Genomic DNA, 24,409 nt, shown 5'->3' with positions numbered 1-24,409 from the left:
TGCAAAAAAACTTTATAACTTGATTTTCTGAATGCTAATTATGTAAAGTCAGATCACCTGTTCATCTTCTAACCTCCTTCTATATTATATACCTACAGAAAAGTGTGTATATTTAACATATAATTTTATTTTGTTGATAGCAATGCCATGGTCATTACAACTGGTAATTGGAAAGCATACCCATATAATAAAATGTTAATAAGATTTTGTATTGGCTCATTTACAGAGGCACAGTTTATTTGAAAGATAAAAGGGCAGAGACAGTACCTTCGGAAGGTAGCCATTCTAGAGATGAACAATCTATTTAGATGATTACATGCATATTACAGTTTTGTAGCAACTATTTATTTAAAAGTCATCATGCTGCAGTGATTAGAATGCAGTACTGCAAGCTACGTCTGCTCACTTGAACAGTTTGGCAGTTCAATTCTCACTGGCTCAAGGTTGACTCATCCACCCATCCAGATGAGGTTGGTAAAATGAGGACCCAGATTGTTGGGGGAAATATGCAGACTCTGTAAATTGCTTAGAGAGGGCTTCAAAGCACTATGAAACAATATACAGTGATACCTTGTCTTACAAACTTAATTGGTTCCGGGATGAGGTTCTTAAGGTGAAAAGTTTGTAAGATGAAACAATGTTCCCCAAAGGAATCAATGGAAAAGTGATTATGTGTGCAAGCACAAAATTCACCCCTTTTGCCAGACGAAGCGCCTGTTTTTGCGCTGCTGGGATTCTCCTGAGGCTCCCCTCCATGGGAAACCCCACCTCCAGACCTCTGTGTTTTTGTGATGCTGCGATTTCACTGAGGCTCCCCTTGCTGGGAAACCCCACCTCCGGACTTCTGTTCCCAGCGAAGCGCCCGTTTTTGCGCTGCTGGGATTGCCCTGCTGGGATTCCCCTGCAGCAGCACAAAAACATGGAAGTCCAGAGGTGGGGTTTCCCATGGAGGGGAGCCTCAGGGGAATCCCAGCAGTGCAAAAACAGGTGTTTCCCTGGCAATGGAAGTCCAGAGGCGGGGCAACCCAGCGGCGGCAGTGGGTTTGTAAGGTGAAAATAGTTTGTAAGAAGAGGCAAAAAAATCTTAAACCCCGGGTTTGTATCTCGAAAAGTTTGTATGACGAGGCGTTTGTAAGACGAGGTATCACTGTATAAGACTAAGTGCTAGTAATTCTATTGCTATACTATCCAAACACAGGGTATGGAAAAATATAAAAAGTGCATTTTCATTCTTGGTCAAGAATACAGTGGTTTCCACAGTTCTACTTACTAACTATGGGTCTCTGTGTTTTAAAAAGGATTATACCGTAACTGACAGTCATTCTGTAACTTTTCTTAAAGCACATGGTTGCTCAAATACATATAATGGATTTATTTAATAATGGAAAGCATCCTGCACAATATCACATTATTGTGCCCATCTTAAAAGATAAAGTAATAAATCTGACATCATGAAACTATCACTGAAGCTGGAAGGTAATACAACATCTTTAGATACTCAATTTGTACACTTAGAACGAATAATGCCACAGTTATTTCACATGCAAACTATTTTCGAAAGCACTATATGAATGCTTGACTGATCTGTGGACTTATGGTGAGATCTGTTTCAAGCTAGGTAATTGAATTGAATATTATGACACTGTATTGTTGAAGTTCTCTTTACCATGCCTTTTATTATTGTTCCTTTCACAATGTGGTCATCTCTCACCTTTTGATGCTTCTGAAAACAGAAGAAGTGTTCCAGCATGCCATGCTGCAGGAAAGCATGGAGCCTTCCATGGTGCTTGACAGAACCATGTTCAATTTGTATTGTTCTACCACATGGTTAGATCAAGCACAAAGGAAAATCCCATTAACAGGCAGAGTCAGTGTTAAGCAGCCGCCAAAGAGAGAAGAGCGTTGAGAGGAAGTAGCATGGAGAAGCACAAGATGGAGATTTCATTGTGAGCTGCTGTCCATTTCTCCCATGCATAAAGGAGCTGAAGTTCAAGAAGTCAAATTTATTGCTACAAAGGCAAAAATAAATTTGCATTGTATAGTAAGTGTAGAAGAACAACTGCTGGACCCTTTTTGTTGTGAAACAGTTATAAATTATATTGAAAGGCTTGCAGCTGACAGATAATTCTGAAGAATAAGTGCAGATTGTAAATATGATCTGTAACATCATTAACCAGTTTACAGTGCATGTTGAGTTTTTATGGAATAGTGTTATTCTTTTTAGTAAGCTTTTTGCTTTTGAATTGTAATGCTTAGAAAACAACTTTCCTGTAATACAGTCAAGGCATTTAAAATAAAGGTATAATCAGCATGTGGCAGTGCTTATTCCTCCCTATCCCCATTTATACATATCAGCTTTTTTAATAGGAACTAATACATTAGAAATAGTTTGAAAATAGTTAAAATAGACAGGTGTGTATTTGACTATTACAATCACAACCTTTGTGTGTTACTTCAGGGATCTCCAAACTTAGGCTAAGTAATTCTGAGAGTTGAAGTCCACAAGTATTAAAACTGTGAAGTTTGGAGACTCCTGGTCTCTATATTTAGACAGGAGTTTGAATAGTCTATTCTCAGTATTTAACAACAACATTTCCAATAAGCACAATAAAGTTCCCATTGATTCACTTTTCATTGCTATTCAGAAAAATATGTTGTGGTTACTCCAAATGTTTGCTTTGATTTACATCGTAGCATTAAAATGGAGACTTCCACAATTATACTGTACTGGATTCTAAATGACTGTATCCAAACACCATGGTGAAAAAGTAACATTTATTGCAGCATAATTACATTTCTGTCTGTTCCCTCCCAAGCTGGAGCCTCTGACTTAAGTGAAGAGTGTGTTCAATTTAGAGAAATCTCTTATTAGAAGCATATCAGGAGACTGTAAGAGATGTTATCTAAAGAAAAACTCAATTAATACAGTATATGTGAATCTAAACAATTATGCTGTTTGTTTTCACCTAGAGTGTTGTAGATAACATAAGCACACAAAGTAAACCAAGAATGCATGCATTTGGCACAAGGAACAGAGCCTAACAGAGAAATATTGTAAAGCCCATTTAACTGCATATGAACTGTAACTCTGGCCTATTTTCCTCATGTTGAAAAAGATCCCAAGGTGGATGTACAGTGATCCCTCGATTATCGCGAGGGTTCCGTTCCAAGACCCCTCGCGATAATCGATTTTTCGCGATGTAGGGTTGCGGAAGTAAAAACACCATCTGCGCATGCGTGCCCTTTTTTCATGGCCGCGCATGCGCAGATGGTGGAGTTTGCGTGGGCGGCGGGGAAGACCCAGGGAAGGTTCCTTCGGCCGCCCAGCAGCTGATCTGCTCGGCAGCGCAGCGAGGAGCCGAATCGGGGTTTCCCCTTTGCGTGGGCGGCGGGGAAACCCCGATCTTCGTCTGCTCGCTGCTGCGGCCGCCCAGCAGCTGATCTGCTCGGCAGCGCAGCGAGGAGCCGAATCGGGGTTTCCCCTTTGCGTGGGCGGCGGGGAAACCCCGATCTTCATCTGCTCGCTGCTGCTGCGGCCGCCCAGCAGCTGATCTGCTCGGCAGCACAGCGAGGAGCCGAATCGGGGTTTCCCCTTTGCGTGGGCGGCGGGGAAACCCCGATTCGGCTCCTCGCTGCGCTGCCGAGCAGATCAGCTGCTGGGCGGCCGCAGCAGCAGCGAGCAGACGAAGATCGGGGTTTCCCCGCCGCCCACGCAAAGGGGAAACCCCGATTCGGCTCCTCGCTGCGCTGCCGAGCAGATCAGCTGCTGGGCGGCTGAAGGAACCTTCCCTGGGTCTTCCTCGCTGATGCCCCCGCTTGCCTGCCCGCCCGCCGCCCGCCCCCCGCCAGCAAGAGGGGGAGAGATAGAGAAAGAGAGAGAAGGAAAGAAAGAGATGAGAGAGGGAGGAAGAGAGTGTGAGAGAGGAAGAAGCAAGATAGAGAAAGAGAGAGAGAAAGAAAGATGAGAAAGGAAGGAAGAGAGTGACATCATCGGGTGGAAAAAATCACGATATAGCGTTTCGCGAAGAACGAGATCGCGAAAATTGAGGGATCACTGTATATTACAGGTTTTAAATTATCTTATTATTATTAAATCATTTGACACAAATGCAAATTTGTGAATGAATATTACAGATTCATTTGACATTGAATCTGTAGCCTATGATATTTGAAGATAGTAATCACTCCCTTTGAACAAATTCTCTGAAATTCAACTGGAGATTCAGCATGCTGTAAAGACCTGTTCTCTTTTATAAAAATACTGATCAGTAAATTACATAAAACTGTAATTAAACATAAGCATTCTCAGAGTTATATCATTACTGTCTACACTGTTAATTATTATAAAGTAACATCTGGCAGATTATTTGCAGATATCTAATTGTTCTTTTTCCATTGTTTGCTACATTAGTGGTGTGCTCAATAACGGAATGGAACAAGTAAATAACAAATGCTGAAATACTCAGGACATAGAATTTCAAATGAGAAATAAATTCTTATTGTTAAAGGAAGAGAAAGGAAAGCTTCAATGACTCTGAATTTCCTTTCATTAAGCAGAAAAATCACAGAAATTGATAGATCAATCATTAGCCAAATGAAACAGAAAGGAAGTGAAAGGCAGAAACAGTTTTCCGAGAATGGCTGAAAAATCTTCATAACATTTGTGGCATCACTGTAGAACTGTGCACCAATCAAGAAATAGTTAGAATTCTATTGCAATGTGAGGTTATAGTTGGACAACAAAACCTTGCTAGATTCCTTTTGCCGATTCTTTAGGAAACAAAAATATATGGTAGATACTGTAATCAAATGATACCAAGCATACAGGCTTGCTGAGATAATTTTATGGTTTAACAGCCCTGCTCTCTTGCATTAAATCAGTGCTTCTCAAATAATGGAATGCGCCCTTCCTGTGGAGCATGGAGCAATGCCAGGGGAAGCATGTGTGATCACAAGGAACATGTGTGGCCCCTTTAGATGGGGACTATTTTCCCAGCTGCATCTACTCTGAACCTAGAAGAGAAGGCGGCCAGGTGGTGTGTGGGGGCTGCGTGGGTTCTTATTGTTCTTGCTGGGTGCTGCAGTAGCCATGGGTGAATCTGCTGCTGGACAAGGAGGAGCATCCTCTACAGCTGGGCAAAAACGTCAAATAGCACCCTAAAGTCACCTTCCATATTATTCGCTATGAACGTCTGGCGGAGGCAGCATTTATGGGCCAGGCTAGTGACCCCCCAAAATAGGATTGATTAAACTGGCCTGGCCCTGTGTCAAAAGAGGGCCCTAACTATGGTAGCCTACACCTGCCTAATCAAAAACAGGCTTCACTGAATTCACTGAGGCTTAACTGAGTCCAGTGTGACTTATTCCCAGGTAAGTGGGTAGAGCAGCCTTCCCCAGCCAATAGATTGCTTGCCACTTATAATAAGTAAAATAATAAATATTAACACTAAAATTCCATTGGGGCCCAGATCGGAGAGTTGAGGGGGCACAAAATGTTTCCTTCTTCCTAGGGGAGGCATAACAGAAAATAATTGAGAAGCATTGCATTAAATGCTTGGTTGCTATTGGGAAAGTACAGCTGATGGAGAAGACATCCACATCTTTTTATGACACCTATTGAAAATTGTAGAATTCCTTCTTTAACTTGAAAGTACAGCCCTTCAACTGAAATTCAAAAGGAACATTATAGCTCTTATAATTGCTCAAGCAGAGAGTGAAATTCATCCTACAAAACTTAATAATTTGGAGATAAAGACAAATGAGGTCAGTTTCCAACACAGCATCAGGCAATATGATAATTTCACTTCACACCAGTTGCATTTGAAATGAGTAAATCGTTAAAATATATAACCTTAAAATACTCTCACCTAGCTAACTTCTTTCCCCAAAATCTACATAAACTAAAACTTTGATAACATTAATACATTATGACCTTTAATGTATTATGTATTTGTGTACGTTTAACACTTGTTGAAGTTATGCATGCATTCTAAAAGAGTAATATAGAGAATTTAATTTCAAAAGTAATTTAAGGCTTGCCAATAAATGATGGTTAGGACAGTGTGCTCTCAGCATCAACATTTTTTTCAACCAATTATGTCTGTTAAGAAGAAAACACTTTCTTCTTAAGTTATGCAAAGCTAGAATGTGCTCATCTAACAAAACAGCAACATATCAGAAGATAGAATTCTCGTTTTCCCTTACACAATTCACACTTTTACTTATTCCTAATCATGAACAGCAAAGATATGAATAAGTTATTTTAAAAATTAAATTCAAAAGAACTTTTGTATAAAATAACATATAACTTCCAAACACGAGTTTACAATTTTGTTCTCAGATAGTGTGGTTATCTAAAGAAATGGACTAAAGTCACTATCATTAAAAGGCATCTCTCAGCTCCAATTGAGCTTGATATTGATATTTTAATTTCTTTCAGTCCCTAGAACTGAGAATAGTAGTAATTGAATTTAAAATAAATCAGCCGGTTAAGATTTTTCTCAGAATACTGATTTCAGATTTAAATTTATAGAAAAACATTAATATATTCCTGTTATTCTCTATAAAGTAAAATTTATTTATTATTTATTTATTAATTAGACTTCTATGCTGCCCTTCTCGAAGTGACTCGGTATTGTATTTCAAAGCAAAGTTTAGCAACCAATTTGGTTCCTTGGTAAATAGATAGAAAAGCAGGATACAATTAAAATAATAGCAATAATTTATTATTTTATTTATTCATTCAATTTTTATGCCGCCCTTCTCCTTAGACTCAGGGCGGCTTACAACATGTTAGCAATAGCACTTTAAACAGAGCCAGCATTTTGCCCCCACAATCCGGATCCTCATTTTACCCACCTCGGAAGAATGGAAGGCTGAGTCAACCTTGAGCCAGTGATGAGATTTGAACCGCTGACCTACAGATCTACAGTCAGCTTCAGTGGCCTGCAGTACAGCACTCTACCTGCTGCGCAACCCCGGCCCTTATAATGATACTAATAGTACAATATAATATTGATGATAAAATGTTTATGTACAGACGTCACTTAAATACAATATTATATCAGTGAACTTCAATTTGTGCTACAGCACTTTTACCTCCTTCCCTTCCTTACAGTTTTCTATTCCATCCCCAACTACTCCCAATACTTGAAAATATCAAAACGTTTTTGATGATATGAGTTTATAGACAATAGAATCTCAATTATCTGTCCTTTAGTCATCTGACATTCTGGATTATCCAACATCGCGGCAGTTTGGGGCCTGGCTGTAGTCTTTTCTGCATCCCAAGACACGCCTCCAAACATGGCAGCCGCGACTGGGAAAGTGACGTGCAGAGCCGGGCTCCCAAACATGCCCCCAAACATTGTAATAAAAAGGAAGAAGGTCATTGTATCAATGGAGCAAAAACTTGAGGCAATCAAGACTGAACAATGGAGAGATGTTGCAAAAGATAGCAGAAATCAGGAGGATCACTGATTTCTATTTTGAGAAGTCTGAACTGTTTATACCTTACTATGTTGTTACTGTAACATTACTGCAATAAAACCTCAATACATTTGCAATTCATACTTATTTCAAGGCTTTTCTTAGACTCTCTCTGGATTATCCAACATTTTCAGCTATCTGACTATCAGCCCGCCTGTTTATGTACTGAATCTTCTTATTAATTTTCTGCTTGCAATTTTTCTAATACTATTTAAATTGAGACTGAATATTCTAAGAGATCTTGTGGGACATACTTATTTATTTATTTTATTTATTTATTAGATTTGTATGCCGCCCCTCTCCCTAGACTCTGACTACACTGGGTTTCGCCTGCTCCCAGGTTGTATACCATCAGAAACTAAAAGTGTGCTATTGGAAGAATGTTCCTAATGTTATTGAAAAGTTCCTAGCAACCCTCACTGAAGACCAAAGAAACTTCTGTATCTAAAAATATTTATTACCAACTTTAAATTGTATATTAATTATGCCCTTTTTTGAATATTGACAATCTAGCTTAAAAATGAAGGTGAATATATGTGCCCCTGGATAATGCTGCAGGGTCCAATCTGTGTCAGTCACCAGGAGCAGAGGTTTTGTCTTCCAACCTTTTGGATTCCTGCTGGAGCCCAACTTCAGGGAACTTCTTTCTTGTGTGTAATATTTATATGGTGCCTTTTGCATGTGGATTTTTAGATGCTGATTGGGGAGTGTTGATGGCTGGCTTTTAAATCATTGGCTTTTGTCTGAAACGTCTGGTCCTATGACCGACTCAGATTGGATCCTGCACAATCTAGTTTACTTATGGGAAATTTAGAAAATTGTTATTCACTAATGAGAACTTTGTCTTTAGAGAAGTGTTATTCAATCAATGTGCAATTATAGTTCCACTTCATTCAGAAGTTGCAGCTGGATTCAAAATGTAAAAGTCATGTAGCTGAGTAGATTATCTGGTCATAGAAATGTTATTACTCTCCTGAAGAACGCTTTGGCTGCCAACTGATCTAGTTCTAGATTTTTCTTGTAAAGTATAAGGTTTTAAAACAATTCAGACCAGGATAACTACTGTATATATATGATATACAGTATGTCAGTAATTTCTTGGGAGATGTTTTCCTTGGAATGTCACATTCCTTTCTGCAAATCAAGAGGCCCCAACTATTAGTAATATTGCTGATATCTGTTCTGTCTAACACGGCAAACGAGCATAAATTAATATCCAATTAAGGCTCAGACACAGGATTTTGAAATGAAATAGTCTAATGTACAATCAGGTTTGTTGAAAATCACAAATTATAACAAAGGAATGTCCTTCAGCTGCCAAAATTCAAAGCGAGTGGCAGAATTTGTAAGCAAGGTTTCAAAACAAAGTTTCCAAAGCAAAATTACTCATAGACTTCTTAACACTATATTGTTCAGAACTGCAGAAAGATATGTTTGTAAGAAAGGCAAAAACTCTTAACGTGCTCTTGTCCTTCGAAGGGTCAAATGTTGATTTTCTGCAAAGGGAACTTCCCAATCTCCAGTCCTTTTATACACCCTGGGATTATAGACTGCACACAGCTGTATTCAAGTCCTCCTTCTGAGTCTGTGTAACTGCTCTTGCCTCTCCCGCATCCTTCTCACTCTTGTGTCCAGGAGAGGCTCCCTCATCGCCTCTTCCTCATCAGACCCAGGCAAAGCCCCAGTTGGGGGTTCTATAGTCTCTGTAGGACCCTCACACTCTATCTCTCCCTCCTTACTGTCCAACTCTTCTGACAGCCACACAGGCCCACCATGCCCAGACGGACCCGTTTCATCTGGCTTGAAGTCTTTTATCAAAGGATCTGGCTGCGATCCAAACACAACAATATGAATGTTGTATTAATTGATCTTTTGTTTTATTTCCCTCCCTGTCCATATTGGTAATATAATTTCATACCTCTTGAATTTATTATTTTATTGTTCCATTTTACAGTTTGCAAATCACTTAATGATTTGCAAACTTATATTTTTTTGAGAACAACCTTCATGTATGACAATCCATATCAGAGAAGATATATTATTAGTTAACATTGCTGATAGTGAAACTTATTTTTTTAAAAAATCCAGGTATATTTTGGCAAGTGTATCCATTTGTCATTTACACAACTCTTTATAGACACATACACACATACTCATACATACATACATACATACATACATACATACATACATGTACATACATATGCATGTATATATGTATGAGTGTGTGAAGGTATATATACATATATACACACATATGTATGTATGTATATATGTATAAAAAGTTGTGAGCCTGATAAATTGATACACTTGCAATACATATGTATGTATATATACGTATACATACATATATTCATACTCATACACACACACACATACATGCATATTATAAAGTTTATTCCTTTCCTGTGTATTTTAAAGTTCATTCTCATAATGCTGAAAAAAATCCTAAATGGCAGAAGTCGGTACATAATTCCCTGTATGTTTCTTTCCAGTGCATGGGAAGCATGTGCAATGATCCTCAGTTGGATCAAAAATCTTTTCACTAAAAGATTCCCACTATAAGCAATCCCACATGAATACTGAAACTACAGCTCTAATTTCCTAACTTATAATATATTGATAAAGGGCAATTTATGAATTATTGAGGAGAAATAGCATACAAGTAATTTTCTTTTGTATAGTGACAATTTTGTCAGGAAGTTTAATTGTCAGAAATGCAACACACATTGTCCTCTTTTTTTAGGATGAAAAAGGCAATCATATTATTTAGTATTCAAGTATGTCATGAGTATATATGGATAATAGTAATTTTTTTCTACCAGTACTTAGTCCCATTAATGAATTTTTAACATCTAAAATTCAATCTATATTTTAAATTTGTTTGAACTAATATATTGTATCACCACTAAAATTATAAATCACATATTTGACAGAACTTTAGAATATGAACAAGCCAAAATTTATAAGGAAGCAAAGTTGGATAAAGAAATATTCCAGCTATAAGAACCTGGACACAATTAATATTTTGGGTCCATATAAAATCATCACACAAGACAAATATTACAGTGATACACTTTTAGTTACACAATAGTCTTTGCTTTTCTCTCCTTGCATATATTTACATCCTCCCAGATCTACTTTAAAATACCCCTGTACTTTGAAAGCAGATTCGTGGTGGGAGGGAGTAACAGTAGGGATTTTAACAATCTTATCTGTCAGCTTCTAGTAGAAAACCACAATGGATCAAACTTACAATATTTTAATACCTCCCTGTCTCCCCTCCATCCCCTTTCCTCCGTCATGTGTGTATGTCTGTGTAAATATTGCATTATTTTATTCAGTTATTGTGGCAATAATAACATTAATAGATTAAAGGTTAAGGTCAATCATAATATTTTACTGTAGTTTATCATGGCATGGGATGAAATTATTAGACAACTGATGGAAGCATTTTCTTTAACTGTAATTGTCTTCCTACACATTTAACAATTTGTGAACCCAGGTTTGTAATGTTTGTAGTCCACATAGACTCTATCCATTTAATTTTTAAACAGCAAAAGAACAAAACCAGATGTGTTATTCTCATAGTATCTCTAGTCTTTTGTTTTTCTTCCCCCTTTTTCCAGGCTAAAATTACATTTTGACCCCTATGACAATCATTAAGTGTTGTACCACATGTTTCTTGACAAATCTATATTTTCTTTTATGTACACTGAGAGCACATGCACCAAGACAAATTCCTTGTGTGTTCAATCACATTTGGCCAATAAAGAATCCTATTCTATTCTATTCTATTCTATTCTGTTCTGTTCTGTTCTGTTCTGTTCTACTCTACTCTACTCCATTCTATTCTACTATTCTATTCCATTCCATTCCATTCTATTTTTCCAATTTTTAATTTATTGTTGTGTTTTAATTTTATTATACTGTGAAAGTTGTGGGTTTCCATCTCATCTTATATATTCAAACTGCACACTGTTACAATAATCCCCTCAGCTCTCCAAAGAGCTATATTGATCGTTGTTCAAAGTCACCTTTTAAGTGATTCATAGAAAAGCATCCATGACAATGCTTTTATTTGGAAAGCAATTTTTTTAAAAAATTGAACTAAAAAACTTCTATGAATTCGGGTAAAATGTATCTGAATTATTTTACTATTTTGGGAGGAGGAGAAAATTGTATATCCAGGATCTTGTGTATCACCTTTCTTTGAAAGCAGCATCCAAGTCTGCATTCTTTTAAAAGAGGAACCTAGTTTTTCACCAAATAACCAAATAAACCAAAATGAAAGCTAGAGGTTTTTGTCTCGTTTAATGCACAAAGTAACTAGATTTTCTGAAGGACTAATCCAATTTCTAAAATTTAATTTTGGAAAGATGCTACATAATATCCATTATACCAAACACTGTCCCACAGATTGGATTAGTAGGCTCCCTGGACCTGCTTATTTCTGAACTCAAAGTGCAGCACAGCCTGGATAAATGAATTACCTGAGCAACGGAACTTCTTGCTCTTGATCTGGCTGATTCGTTTGTTGGCAAGACGACGTGGACTGCTGCACCGAGCTCCGCTGGTTTCTATTGGATTATCCTGCAGGTAATCAGCCAGCCACTTCAAATGGCAGTCGCACACAAATGGATTTTGAGCTAAATGCCTGCAAGAGGGATGGGATGTTTAACCAGAAATGACCTGTGACACTGTACTCCATCATTGTTTTTACAAATACACAACTGAAGAGCAAAGTAATTGAATCAGCTTCCAATACACCGGGGTCTGGCAGAAGCTGAATGGAGTTAAGACTTGTGTGTGTGGGGGGGATATTCTTTGAACTATCTCATTTTTTTTCTTTTTAGCTTGTTAAGTCAGCAGCGAGCCTTCTCCAGAAGGAAACACAAATTAATATAACAAAGCCGCTTTTTAAAGGGCATAGACCTATTGTCTACAAAAACTGGTCATGATATATTGCAGTCAATGTTTTTAGAAGGAACACATTTAAACTATTTTTTGGGTCACAAAATTAATACTTTCTAGCGATTGTATTGTTAAACTAGTATATGTCAGGGAACTAGGCAAAGATGTAGAAGAATCAAAGGTTTCTATGTATAGAAAAATTAAATTCTAATGTATTTCATCTTTGGATGAATTAAATCTTCAACAAAATATTGCTATTTTTATTAGTATTATTTCATTGTTCAGTCCAGGCCAAATTTCTTAATTATTTATCAATATAATATCGTCCTTGTGGAAATTCTGAATCTATATTTTCAGATATTTTAAGTTAGTTGTTTGTTAGTTAATTGTAGGATCTTTGGAAGTGTTAGAACAGCTAATACAAATATTTTGTAATTAAGATTTTTTTTTAAAAAAATACAATTTTTAAGATTAAAATGAGAATAATTTAATGATTTTTTTTAAAAAAAACCTTTTATATCTTGATTACGCTGAAAATATGAATTAATGCAGGAGGTTTTTACATAAAGGTTATTGTTTGCTTCTTAAAGTAGGTTTGAAAAGAAATAGTTGAAAACTACTTTATTTATTACAATAGGATTTTGAAATTCTGCCAGCATTTCCCCTTCCTTTTGTTTTATAATAGAGAAAGTTAATGTGGGATAATCCTCAATTCATTTTCTTGCTTTCTATTTTTTCCAGGCTAAATTTATGTTTCACTAATGGTCACCATATAACTGCTGTGCCAGAGATATGAATTTGCCCATTATTATTCTGGTTTAGTTTACTTTAATGTCCCCAAATATGGAAAGTATCATATAGTTTAAAGTTGTGAAAATGATTTTGAATTTTATAGACCAAATAGGAGGAATATATCACCATGCAGCAAACTATAGATTTGCTATGTGTGAGATATAACAAAACAAATTATTCATTTTGAGTGGAAAGATATTGCTGCCCAGATTTACAATCTTGGATTGATTACATGTTGACACTCTACTTATGAATTTGTTGTTTATTAATGTAATAGAACGTTTAATACACGTTACATGTCTAATCAAGGTTTAATGCTGTATATTGATTCTTGTTTATTTTTTGTTTTCTTTTTTCATACTAAAGCAATATAATAAAAATGGGGTACAAACATTAACACAATTGTTTCGGGAAAAAATATCCTTCTGTTTGATGATAGCTATTGATTAAACAACTAACTATAAACTTTTAACAATTATTTTCTTGAACTATATAATCTCCATCCAGGGTATTTAATTATAGAATGGAAAGATGCAATGCTATGAGCCATGAGTTATTATGGTAAGCTAGTACACATAAAATGGCTCATTGCTTAGGGAAGTATCATTTTGAGGAAGTTTCAAATGATAGCCATTGATACAACTATGTGGTGGGTTTCTCACGGTTTGGTGACATCACTTAGCCGGTTCTGTCGGTGCTGTTCTGTGGATGCTGCTATTTTGGGGAGAGATATTTGGGGGGGGGGGGTTAGCCTTTTTGGCCGAGTTTTCAGCACTGCACATGCATGTGCATTGGCATAGTGTGGTATGGCCACACAATGCGCAATGCCCCCACAGCAACAGGTGACAGGAGAAAGCAAACTGGCAGCAAGGTAAGTTAGAATCCACCCCTGGTTGTAACTGTAGATCGCTTTGGAGACCAATTAATAGAAGGCACAATCAGACAAAATGTCAACAATTTAAATCAATAAGAAGAGTGGAGAGAATCAAATAAGACTTAACCTAGCTAGATTCTTCTAGGAATATTTTACAAAAGCATTCTGATGGAGCCAAGCAGCTTAGAGTTTTCCCCCCACATTGTTTAAAAAATTTCAAACTCTCACTAAATCCAAGAAACTGTCAAGAGCTGGTGCATATATCATGTAAAAATTAAACAATGTTGATCTTTCCTTAAACCTTATATCGTGATACTATCCTTTAGTATAAGACATAATGAAAACAAATATGTACCAAAATGAAAAAATAATATTTTAAGAGCTACAGAATAAAAAAATATGATAGTATAACTTGGGGAGAATAATTGAAATGAAATTAGATTATCTCTGTGAAACACCATTTTTATTAGTAAACGATTCTGATTCAGACTCTATTTCTGTCAATGTAATGTAGATGATGAGTCTCCTTACCACTAAATTCAGTTTTGCCATATGACATTAATATTATTGATAGAAGAGAATATTTGTAGCTCCATTAGTTGTTTTATTGAAGACGTTTCATTATTAAACTAAGTAACAATATTGCTAAAAGGGAGTGGAGTTTGTTCTCTGTTTTCTGTATATACTAATGTCTTCCTTAATAGTTCTGGTGTAAGTGTTCTTGGGGGTTTTCTTGATTAGAGTGCTGTTTACTGTTAGCTTGTTTGTCTAAAATGGTGATTCCTTGATTGGGTTATTTAGTTCTTGATAATTTGTCTAGGGTAATCATGAAGTTAATCTCTGCTCATCTGGGTGTTAATTGCACGTGAAAAGGTATTTTAGTGTTCCCTTTTGATTATCTCAAAAAGATGATCTATCTGTAACAATCAAGCTCAGAGAACACCACCAAGCTCACAGAACAATATTATCTCTAGAGAAAATTAGTCAATTAAAGAGATATGGGAAAGCATGCAGAAAAAACAAAGGGGAAACACCATGTGGGCTGAACAATGTTGGATTATGCATAAAATGGGAAGCTGTTATAAATTACCTTATGCAGTAGACATTTGTATTTTCTTTTCTGTAACAACTAAAGTGAGAAATCGGTGTGGTTTGCAGTATGCATGCACTAAGAAGCCCAGAGCAGGATGTGAAAGGGCTACTCGGGGTTATGTTTTGGCAGTTGCCAAAAATCCCAATTCAGAGTAGCCCTTTCACGTCCTGCTCTGGGTTAGGTGACCAAGTTGGGGGGAAGGAAAAGTGTTCAAGTATGCAACAGCACTGCCTCCCCTACATTTTCAATATTCCATTGGGTTGGAAAAATATCAATGGAACTTTTTTATTGGATTGGGATTTTTGGCAAGTGCCGAAACATAAATCTATAACTCTGTTCTTAAGTTCTCTGATTGTCTTAAATCAAGAATGAAAGAACATGCTCTCTTTGTTTTTGAATTAAACAAAGAATGTAGAACAAAATGCAAAATTTGAGATAATGTCAGATATTCTGTCACTATTTTCTTTATTTCAGTATTTTAACTTCTTTCTGTTATGTCATTTGTCTAATTTTTCTAATGTTTAGACTTCGATAACTTTATTTTGTGTGTGTGCGGAATGAAAATATTTAAATGTTTGGTTTCTTCTTCTACTACATCAATCATATAAATGCAATAAATAAATAAATAAATAAATAAACAAACAAATAAATAAATAAATAAATAATCTTTGTCTCAAAGTTATCAGTTTGGGCAGGATCATAGGTTAAGGTAAGGCTTTCATTTGTGGAACCATATATAGGATGCACTGCCAGAGGAAAATGGAAGGATACAGATATAATATTATTGGATACTCACAATGTTTGAATTGATTGAAGAGGAACAAAAAGTCCTTTGCTGATAGTCTGCAGTTTATTATCATAGAGCGATAACAAATTAAGATTATGTAGATCTTGAAATGTGTTTACTCTCAGACAGTTGATCTTATTTGCATTGAGAAGCCTGTAAACAAACAAAATATTGTTTTCCAATACATACAATCTTGAAAACAATATTTAAGAGATTAGTCTAAGACAAAAAGCTATAGATAACATGGAATTAAAACCTTTAGTATTGTCATTTATTAATCAGATTATTAATTCATTGGTTTGCAGCCTTACAATTTTTTTTACAAAATGACTTACAAGTTAAACATATGCAACAATACAGTGATCCCTCGATCTTCGCGATCTCGATCTTCGCGAAACGCTATATCGCGATTTTTCAAAAAATATTAATTTTTTGCTATACCACGGTTTTTTTGCTATACCACGGTTTTTCCCACCCGATGACGTCACTCTCTTCCTTTCTCATCTTTCTTTCTCTCTCTCTTTCTCTATCTTGCTTCTTCCTCTCTCACACTCTCTTCCTCCCTCTCTCATCTCTTTCTTTCTCTCTCTTTCTCTATCTCTCCCCCTCTTGCTCTCGAGCGGCGGGCGGGCGAGCGATGGGTGGGCAGCAGTGAGGAGCCGAAGATCGGGGTTTCCCCTTTGCGTGGGCGGCGGGGAAGACCCAGGGAAGGTTTCTTCGGCCGCCCAGCAGCTGATCTGCTCGGCAGCGGGGCAGCAGCGAGGAGCCGAAGATCGGGGTTTCCCCTTTGCGTGGGCGGCGGGGAAGACCCAGGGAAGGTTTCTTCGGCCGCCCAGCAGCTGATCTGCTCGGCAGCGCGGCAGCAGCGAGGAGCCGAAGATCGGGGTTTCCCCTTTGCGTGGGCGGCGGGGAAACCCCATCTTCGGCTCCTCGCTGCTGCCACACTGCCGAGCAGATCAGCTGCTGGGCGGCCGAAGAAACCTTCCCTGGGTCTTCCCCGCCGCCCACGCAAACTCCACCATCTGCGCATGCGCGGCCATGGAAAAAGGGCACGCATGCGCAGATGGTGTTTTTACTTCCGCACCACTATATCGCGAAAAATCGAGTATCGCGAGGGGTCTTGGAACGTAACCCTCGCGATACTCGAGGGATCACTGTATTATGAATATAATGATAAACTCCCCATAAGAATAATGTTATTCAGTAACAGGTAAATAGGAGCCACTTTGTTGTACTTAGAAAAGAAGTACCACAATCTAGAATCTCCTATAGAAAAATTGTTATGTATCTTATGTTTCAATCCATTTCCCTATTCATGGTTGCAAAAGATGTATTTGAAAACAAAATTTAAACTACACCCAGAATTGTATAAATACATTAATCTTGTTATATATCACATTCCCAAATCCTTAAGTATAACAGAGAAGTGTCATCATGAATAACGCTTAGAAATAATTTGGTGATATATGTAACTAATATAAGGCTAAACTCAGTGGTGGGCTGCTGCCCAGACGGGTGGGGGAAGGAGATGCAGTGGGGTAGCGAAAATGGAGCTCCACCCCAGAGCACCCAATTTGCACTGAAAGGGTATCCTGCATAAGCCATGCCCACAGTGTGGTAGTAAACATTTTGGTAGCCCTTCACTGGCTAAACTAATGTGGTAAGCAAATTATATGCCTAAAAGTGATTGCACTTCTCTTAATGAGAAGTAATTAAAGCACAGATATCTAAATTCAGATCAAAGTTCTTTAGAGATGGGCATTATTGACCAGAAAGTTGCTTGTCAAGAAAACCTGGTCCATAAATCACTCAATTTAGGAGTGGGTGTCATACCATCCACAATTATTATTATCATATCAGATTTTTCTCTTAATCTATATCAGCAATTAAAAAATCCCCACCAGATTGAGCTAGGTACCGTATTTTTTTGAGTATAAGACACAATCTTTTCCTTCCTAAAAGAGGCTAAAATTTGGGTATGTCTTATACTCTGAATGTAGCTTTTTTTGAAGCCTTTTTTTCCACCCCTAACTAGGTGCTAACAATCTTCCCCGCTCTTATCTTGCAGGATTTTTCATTGTTACCCTCTCCAAATAAGGTTTTTCCAGGCCTAAGTCTTTCCAGGCTTTTTCTCATTGCTCTAACTGCTGTGAATAAGTTTCTTTCCAGCCCTAATGAGATGCTAACAATGTTCCCAGATCTTACCGGATTGCAGGCTCTTTCATTATTACTCTCTCTGAATAAGGTTTTTTTTAAGCCCTAACCAGGGGATAAAATAATGTGCTGAAGCTGGTCAGACTATGAATGCTAGCCAAATGAATACCTGGTAGGCAGATTTTTTCTCCCTAGTTAGAAACATAGAAACATAGAAGACTGACGGCAGAAAAAGACCTCATGGTCCATCTAGTCTGCCCTTATACTATTTCCTGTATTTTAGCTTTCAATGGATATATGTTTATCCCAGGCATGTTTAAATTCAGTTACTGTGGATTTACCAACCACGTCTGCTGGAAGTTTGTTCCAAGGATCTACTACTCTTTCAGTGAAATAATATTTTCTCACGTTGCTTTTGATCTTTCCCCCAACTAACTTCAGATTGTGTCCCCTTGTTCTTGTGTTCACTTTCCTATTAAAAACACTTTCCTCCTGAACCTTATTTAACCCTTTAACATATTTAAATGTTTTGATCATGTCCCCCCTTTTCCTTCTGTCCTCCAGACTATACAGATTGAGTTCATTCAGTCTTTCCTGATACGTTTTATGCTTAAGACCTTCCACCATTCTTGTAGCCCGTCTTTGGACCCGTTCAATTTTGTCAATATCTTTTTGTAGGTGAGGTCTCCAGAACTGAACACAGTATTCCAAATGTGGTCTCACCAGCGCTCTATATAAGGGGATCACAATCTCCCTCTTCCTGCTTGTTATACCTCTAGATATGCAGCCAAGCATCCTACTTGCTTTTCCTACTGCCCGACCACACTGCTCACCCATTTTGAGGCTGTCAGAAATCACTACCCCTAAATCCTTCTCTTCTGAAGTTCCCCCCCAAAATTCCGGTGTGTCTTATACTCTGAAAAATATGGTAACTTCACCTTATTTCTAATATAATTTAGGATTAAAGTCCAATATGGTGGTTTAGGGGGGATATCCATGTCCCCCCTAAACCACCAGCTTCACAATCGGCTTCACTGTTTATTCACCAAATTAACAAGGTTCTCATAGAAGAGTCTCTAAAAAGTGAATAGAGAATATTATTTATTTGATGCATGTTCTGCCTTTGTTTTATACTTTGAATATATAATGCTCACTATTTTTCTTACTGTAGCAGCTCTTTGAGGTGAGTTGGACTGAATTAAGTGATGCAATATCAGCCAGCCAACTTCATACCTAACCCTGGAGTTCATTCAACATTCCTGCCCAATGATTTCCACCATTACACTGGAATGTCTCTCAAATTTATATTTGCTTCTGAAATCTCAAAAACTCTCACTTTTAAAACCAATTTTACAGCAAGAGCACTTAGATTTATATACCACTTCATAATGCTTATGAAGTGGTGCATTCTCTAAGCAAAGAGTCAGAATATTGCCCCCAACAATTTGGATTCTCATTTTACTGACTTTGGAAGGATGAAAGTCAATCTTGAGTCTTTGAGGATCAAACCCCTGGCAGTCAGTAGAATTAGCCCGCAATACTGCATTCTAACCATTACACCACCATGGCTCAAAATATTTGCCATTTTAAAAAATCCTGCTACAACTTTCTCAAGAAATATATTCTTCAGTCAGACCTTTTTCACGACATGCCAAAGAAATAGATGAGATAATCAGCAGCCTTTCTGCACATAATTATATTCCTGACTGATTGATTAATGTGACTATTACTTCATCTTTGCATTTCAGAAAAATGAGATAATTGAAAATATCATTAATTGATCATTAGTTCCCTTATGTGAATGATAAAAATGTGATCTGAAGGATAAAGAAACTATATTGCTATAGTTACAGTTTAGTTCCTTACAGTCAAAGATCAGTACAAGTAATGAAGAAGATTGTATCTAGCTTGTAATAGATGAGATCCAGGATACATCTATGTTAAACATCTATGGAGATTCTCAGTCATCCAAGTTATGATTGTCCCAAAGGTGCCTTTTCAAGAGACAACTGGATTTTCTGTTTTTTCTTTGAAGATGTATCGCTTCTTATCCAAGAAGCTTCTTGAGAGAGCTAAAAGAAGCTTCATGGATGATAAGTGAAATGTCTTCAAAGAAACCAGAAAGTCCAGTTGCCTCTTAAAAAACATATTTGGGACATCTACAGTATGTAAAACAGTATATTATATTAAATATAATAAGACATAATTACAACACTGAGCATATACAATTTAAGACAGAATTATGAGGTATTTATAGAATGAGAATTTATAGAATATAGGATATGACATCTAATGAGTAAAGTCTACTATGGCCCCCTTGAATGTTCAAAACAAAAGCAGACTATGCATCAAATAAATAATACTCTCCATTCACTTTTTGGAGAAGTTTTTGTGAGAACCTTGTTTGTTAAGGTTCCAAGTAACAGCCCAAACCAAGTAAGACTCTGAGGCAGGCAATTCTTCAAAGTTTCATTTTATTAGCAAAAAGAATGCTATGGCTATCTATCTCTACCAACTCCAATCAACCCCCCTCCCAGTTTTCCATTAAATGTGGCAGCCCTGAAGATTCAAGGAGAAGATGGCCTCCAGGGCTGACATGTTTATTGTATTTCTATAGCATCTGACCTCACCAACACTTCTGATCTAACATGACAAACAGTTTAAAAATAGTAGGACTGATATTAATCTACTATCCATTTGTACTAGATTAATCACTGCTTGGCCATACATTCAGCCTAGCGTACATCACTGGATATTAATGATATATGAAAATACTAAAATTAGCAATCTGATAAAATTTTATAAAACTTTACAAAATTCTACAGTATTGCACCCCAAGCTATTTTCATTGTATTGATAGGGCTATTTCAATGTTCTACATCTTTGATATGAAAAAAAATATTTTCAAGGTGTTCATGTTTGACATTACAAGGCTTCCCAGTTCAAGTTACATTTACCATTAATTATTGATTTTCAGACATAGATAATCAATTAATATAAAATCTGATGACATACAGTTTTAATATAAATTATATTCATATTCATATTATGTTTGTGTGTCAATCAATCATGTGAGCAGAGCTCATTTTTCCCCTTCTGCATATCATTATATATTGCCAATGAATCCAGCAGGGAATAAGAACATAATGTACTTCAATATGCCTATTACATTAACTGTGTATCTCATAATGTTCATTTTGAAACAAGACAATAGATTCAAAAATCGCATGACAAAAAAATGTTATATAAATGTTATAAATTTATAGTGGGAAAATTAAAAGAAACAAGGTAATAGAAATAGGATGAGGATACATCCGGGTGATTTAGTGTTATATGACTGCTGGATTTGATCTGACTATTTTCTTTCTTTTTCTCAATGGAAATCTTCATTTGTGATGTTGATTGATATTTGAATATTATACATTAATCATATGACCTTAAGTATATTGTTAAGTATAGTTAACAATATAGTTAATATAGTTAAGTATATTGTAAATTGATATTCTAGACTAAGTGAATTAACCTTAAAATGATATAGTTGTAACATGAAAAACGTATAATGTATAAGCAATGATAGTAATTAATGTAATTTATGTTTTTGCAATTGGAGTTATTTCCCCCCCCCTGTATTGTTTTATTAATTACAAATAGTCTATATGAAATTGATATTCATTGTTTGAAGATAAGTAAAATTGGACTTTCTTCTTTATATATATTTAAAAGAAAGAGTTAATATTTATAAATAAATATTTGTAAATAAATAAATAAATAAATAAATATAATATTTATAAAGAAGGGCATATATTTAAATAAGGATTAAGAAACATGAATGAAATAAGTAAAGATATAAGGAAACACTTTGGCCTAGATCTTGATTGTTGATTAATTATGTTATGTTATGTTACGTTATATGGAAGGTATATGGTATTGTATGTGTGTGTGGGGGAAAAAAACTTTTTGAAAAAAATATGAAGTATTCTAAGTAGAAAAGTTTTAAAAAGGGACAGGTAAAAAAGGGACATTTGCCTGTGATTCCATATTAACAATACAATAATTTATTTATTTTATTTCTTTATTCAATTTTTATGCCACCCTTCTCCTTAGATTCAGGGCAACTTACAACATATTAGCAATAGAACTTTTTAACAGAGCCAGCATATTGCCCCCACAATCCGGGTCCTCATTTTACCCACCTCGGAAGGATGGAAGGATGAGATTTGAAGCACTGATCTACAGATCTACAGTCAGCTTCAATGGCCTGCAGTACAGCACTCTATCTGCTGCACCACTCCGACTCATAATAATTTATGTATTGCTGTGTAAATCCTACATCTTACAGAATCCATTCAGGAATACTATTTAACATTTCATAGCTACATAACACTCTTGGATTTATCAGAGAAATTCCTGAAATATTACCAGTTATATTAACCAAATGTATACAATTAGTAACAAATAAAGTATATAATTTCAGAAAAAAAGTCATATCTCTTTCTGAATACACAGCTCACTTGAAAAAGTCTATAGTGGCTTATAATTTAAAAATACCTTAAGAAAAAAATAATCCAATTAAATCCTATCAAATAATAAATGAACCAGAAAAACTTTTTAAATTGTTCAATGTTGGGTTCTTTTATTCCTGTATACAATTTCAGAGGCTTCATTCTCATATCTTGAATAAAAAAGAAACTGCAAATATGACTATAGAAAATTCTTAGGTATCTGAAACAATAATTATCTATTTTTCTTAAGTCTACATTGCCAAATCAATCATGACATTTCATATTTTGATAGATTCACACACCAGTCTTCTCAACCAACAATAAACAAATTAGCAGAGTTTTAGTATTTAAAGTCGTTATTTAGTGTTTGTATACTCTGTTTTAAAATAAAATAAACTAGGATAATACTCACAATAACTGCAAAGATACAAGCCCATCCAAAAGGCCCTTGGGAATCTCTGTGATCTTATTTCCATAAAGCACTCTGGAAAAAAATAAAGGGAAAAAAACCCAGTATTTTCAAATCTAATGCTTACAAAGAATTGTCTCTTTAAATACAAGTTCTCCACTCCACCTAAAAGTAGTATTCTTCAGCAATGTAACCAATATTAAAAATAAGATTTTCAAATATACAAAACATCTAAAACAGCCTTCTGGATTGAAAATATTTTTCAGAATTTACTGAGATTTTTATGCTTCTTCTTTTACAGAATTGCATGAAATACTGTATTTAAAAGTTTAAAATGTGATACAATTCAGAAGGGTCAAAAGTTGTTACAGAATTGTCATGAAATTTCCAGTGAATTGAAAATAATAATAATAATAATAATAATAATAATAATAATAATAATAATAATAACTATTATTATTATTATTATTATTATTATTATTTATTAGATTTGTATGCTGCCCCTCTCTGTAATTCATTATTACAGACTAATGGAATTGTGTTTGCTCAAGATCACCATTTGGCTCATCAACTGGATTGCGTGTGACTTTTGCAAATCTCGAGGATTTTACTTGTCTTCAACTGTCCATCAGAGAAAATTAGGTTCAGATCCAGATTAAGAGATTTGGAAGGAATCTTGCAGGTCCAACCCCTCATCCAAGCAGGAAAACCTACACCATTTCTGACATATGGCTGTCCAGTCTCATATTAAAAGCTTCCAGTGATGAAGCTTCCACAACTTCTGAAGGCAAACTGTTCCATTGGTTGATTACTCTCAAGTTGAAGTTGTGTCAGTTCATAGTATATTAAAAACTGAAGAAATGCTTGCAAAGCTTGAGTATCACTTACAGTTTGGTATTATTCAAAAAGTCACACCTTTAAAATCTGAAACTCAAAGGAATGTACACATACCACCTTTCCTAATTTGAATCAGCACTGGAAGGAACATCTTTTCACAATTGTGCCATTTCAAAATAAGCAGCAGCATTATGTTTCTGTTTCATGAAGTGCCAATCCTTGTTCTGTTTATTCAGACATAATCCCAATAGCTTCAGTTGGGTTTAAAATTGCACTATTTAAACCCACTTTTGACAAAACAAATATTAGGATTAAAAATTCAAGTAAAATATGAATTCTTTTGAGAGACTTTCTTTTGACATTAAGATCCCAGGATGTGTCTTGTTGAAATAACATTTCCTAGCCAAGAAAGGATTCCTAGTCTTCTTTTGTATTGCACATATTTACCAGTACACAACTAATTGGCAAAGCTATGTATACCCACACCATTTTAATGCATTGGAATAAGAGAACAATGATTAATTAGTATTTGCCTGCTGTTCCATATATGTTGACATAT

General features: G+C 36.0%; 1 protein-coding gene across 2 annotated transcripts in view; it reads right to left on the bottom strand.

The window, feature by feature from the left end:
* The window catches only part of SLIT3 (slit guidance ligand 3), a 505,354-nt gene that overhangs the window by 140,997 nt on the left and 339,948 nt on the right, over nucleotides 1–24,409 (bottom strand). For both annotated transcript variants that reach the window (XM_070739462.1, XM_070739463.1), the window contains 3 exons: nucleotides 23,017–23,088; nucleotides 15,958–16,101; nucleotides 11,982–12,145 (listed from right to left, as the gene is read on the bottom strand). In XM_070739462.1, the coding sequence (XP_070595563.1) occupies nucleotides 11,982–12,145; nucleotides 15,958–16,101; nucleotides 23,017–23,088 (380 nt within the window). The remainder of the gene's footprint in view (nucleotides 1–11,981; nucleotides 12,146–15,957; nucleotides 16,102–23,016; nucleotides 23,089–24,409) is intronic.

This window comes from Erythrolamprus reginae, chromosome 2 (assembly GCF_031021105.1).
Source record: "Erythrolamprus reginae isolate rEryReg1 chromosome 2, rEryReg1.hap1, whole genome shotgun sequence".
Classification (NCBI taxonomy): Eukaryota; Metazoa; Chordata; class Lepidosauria; order Squamata; family Dipsadidae; genus Erythrolamprus; species Erythrolamprus reginae.
This window is presented reverse-complemented; position numbering and strand designations above follow the sequence as displayed.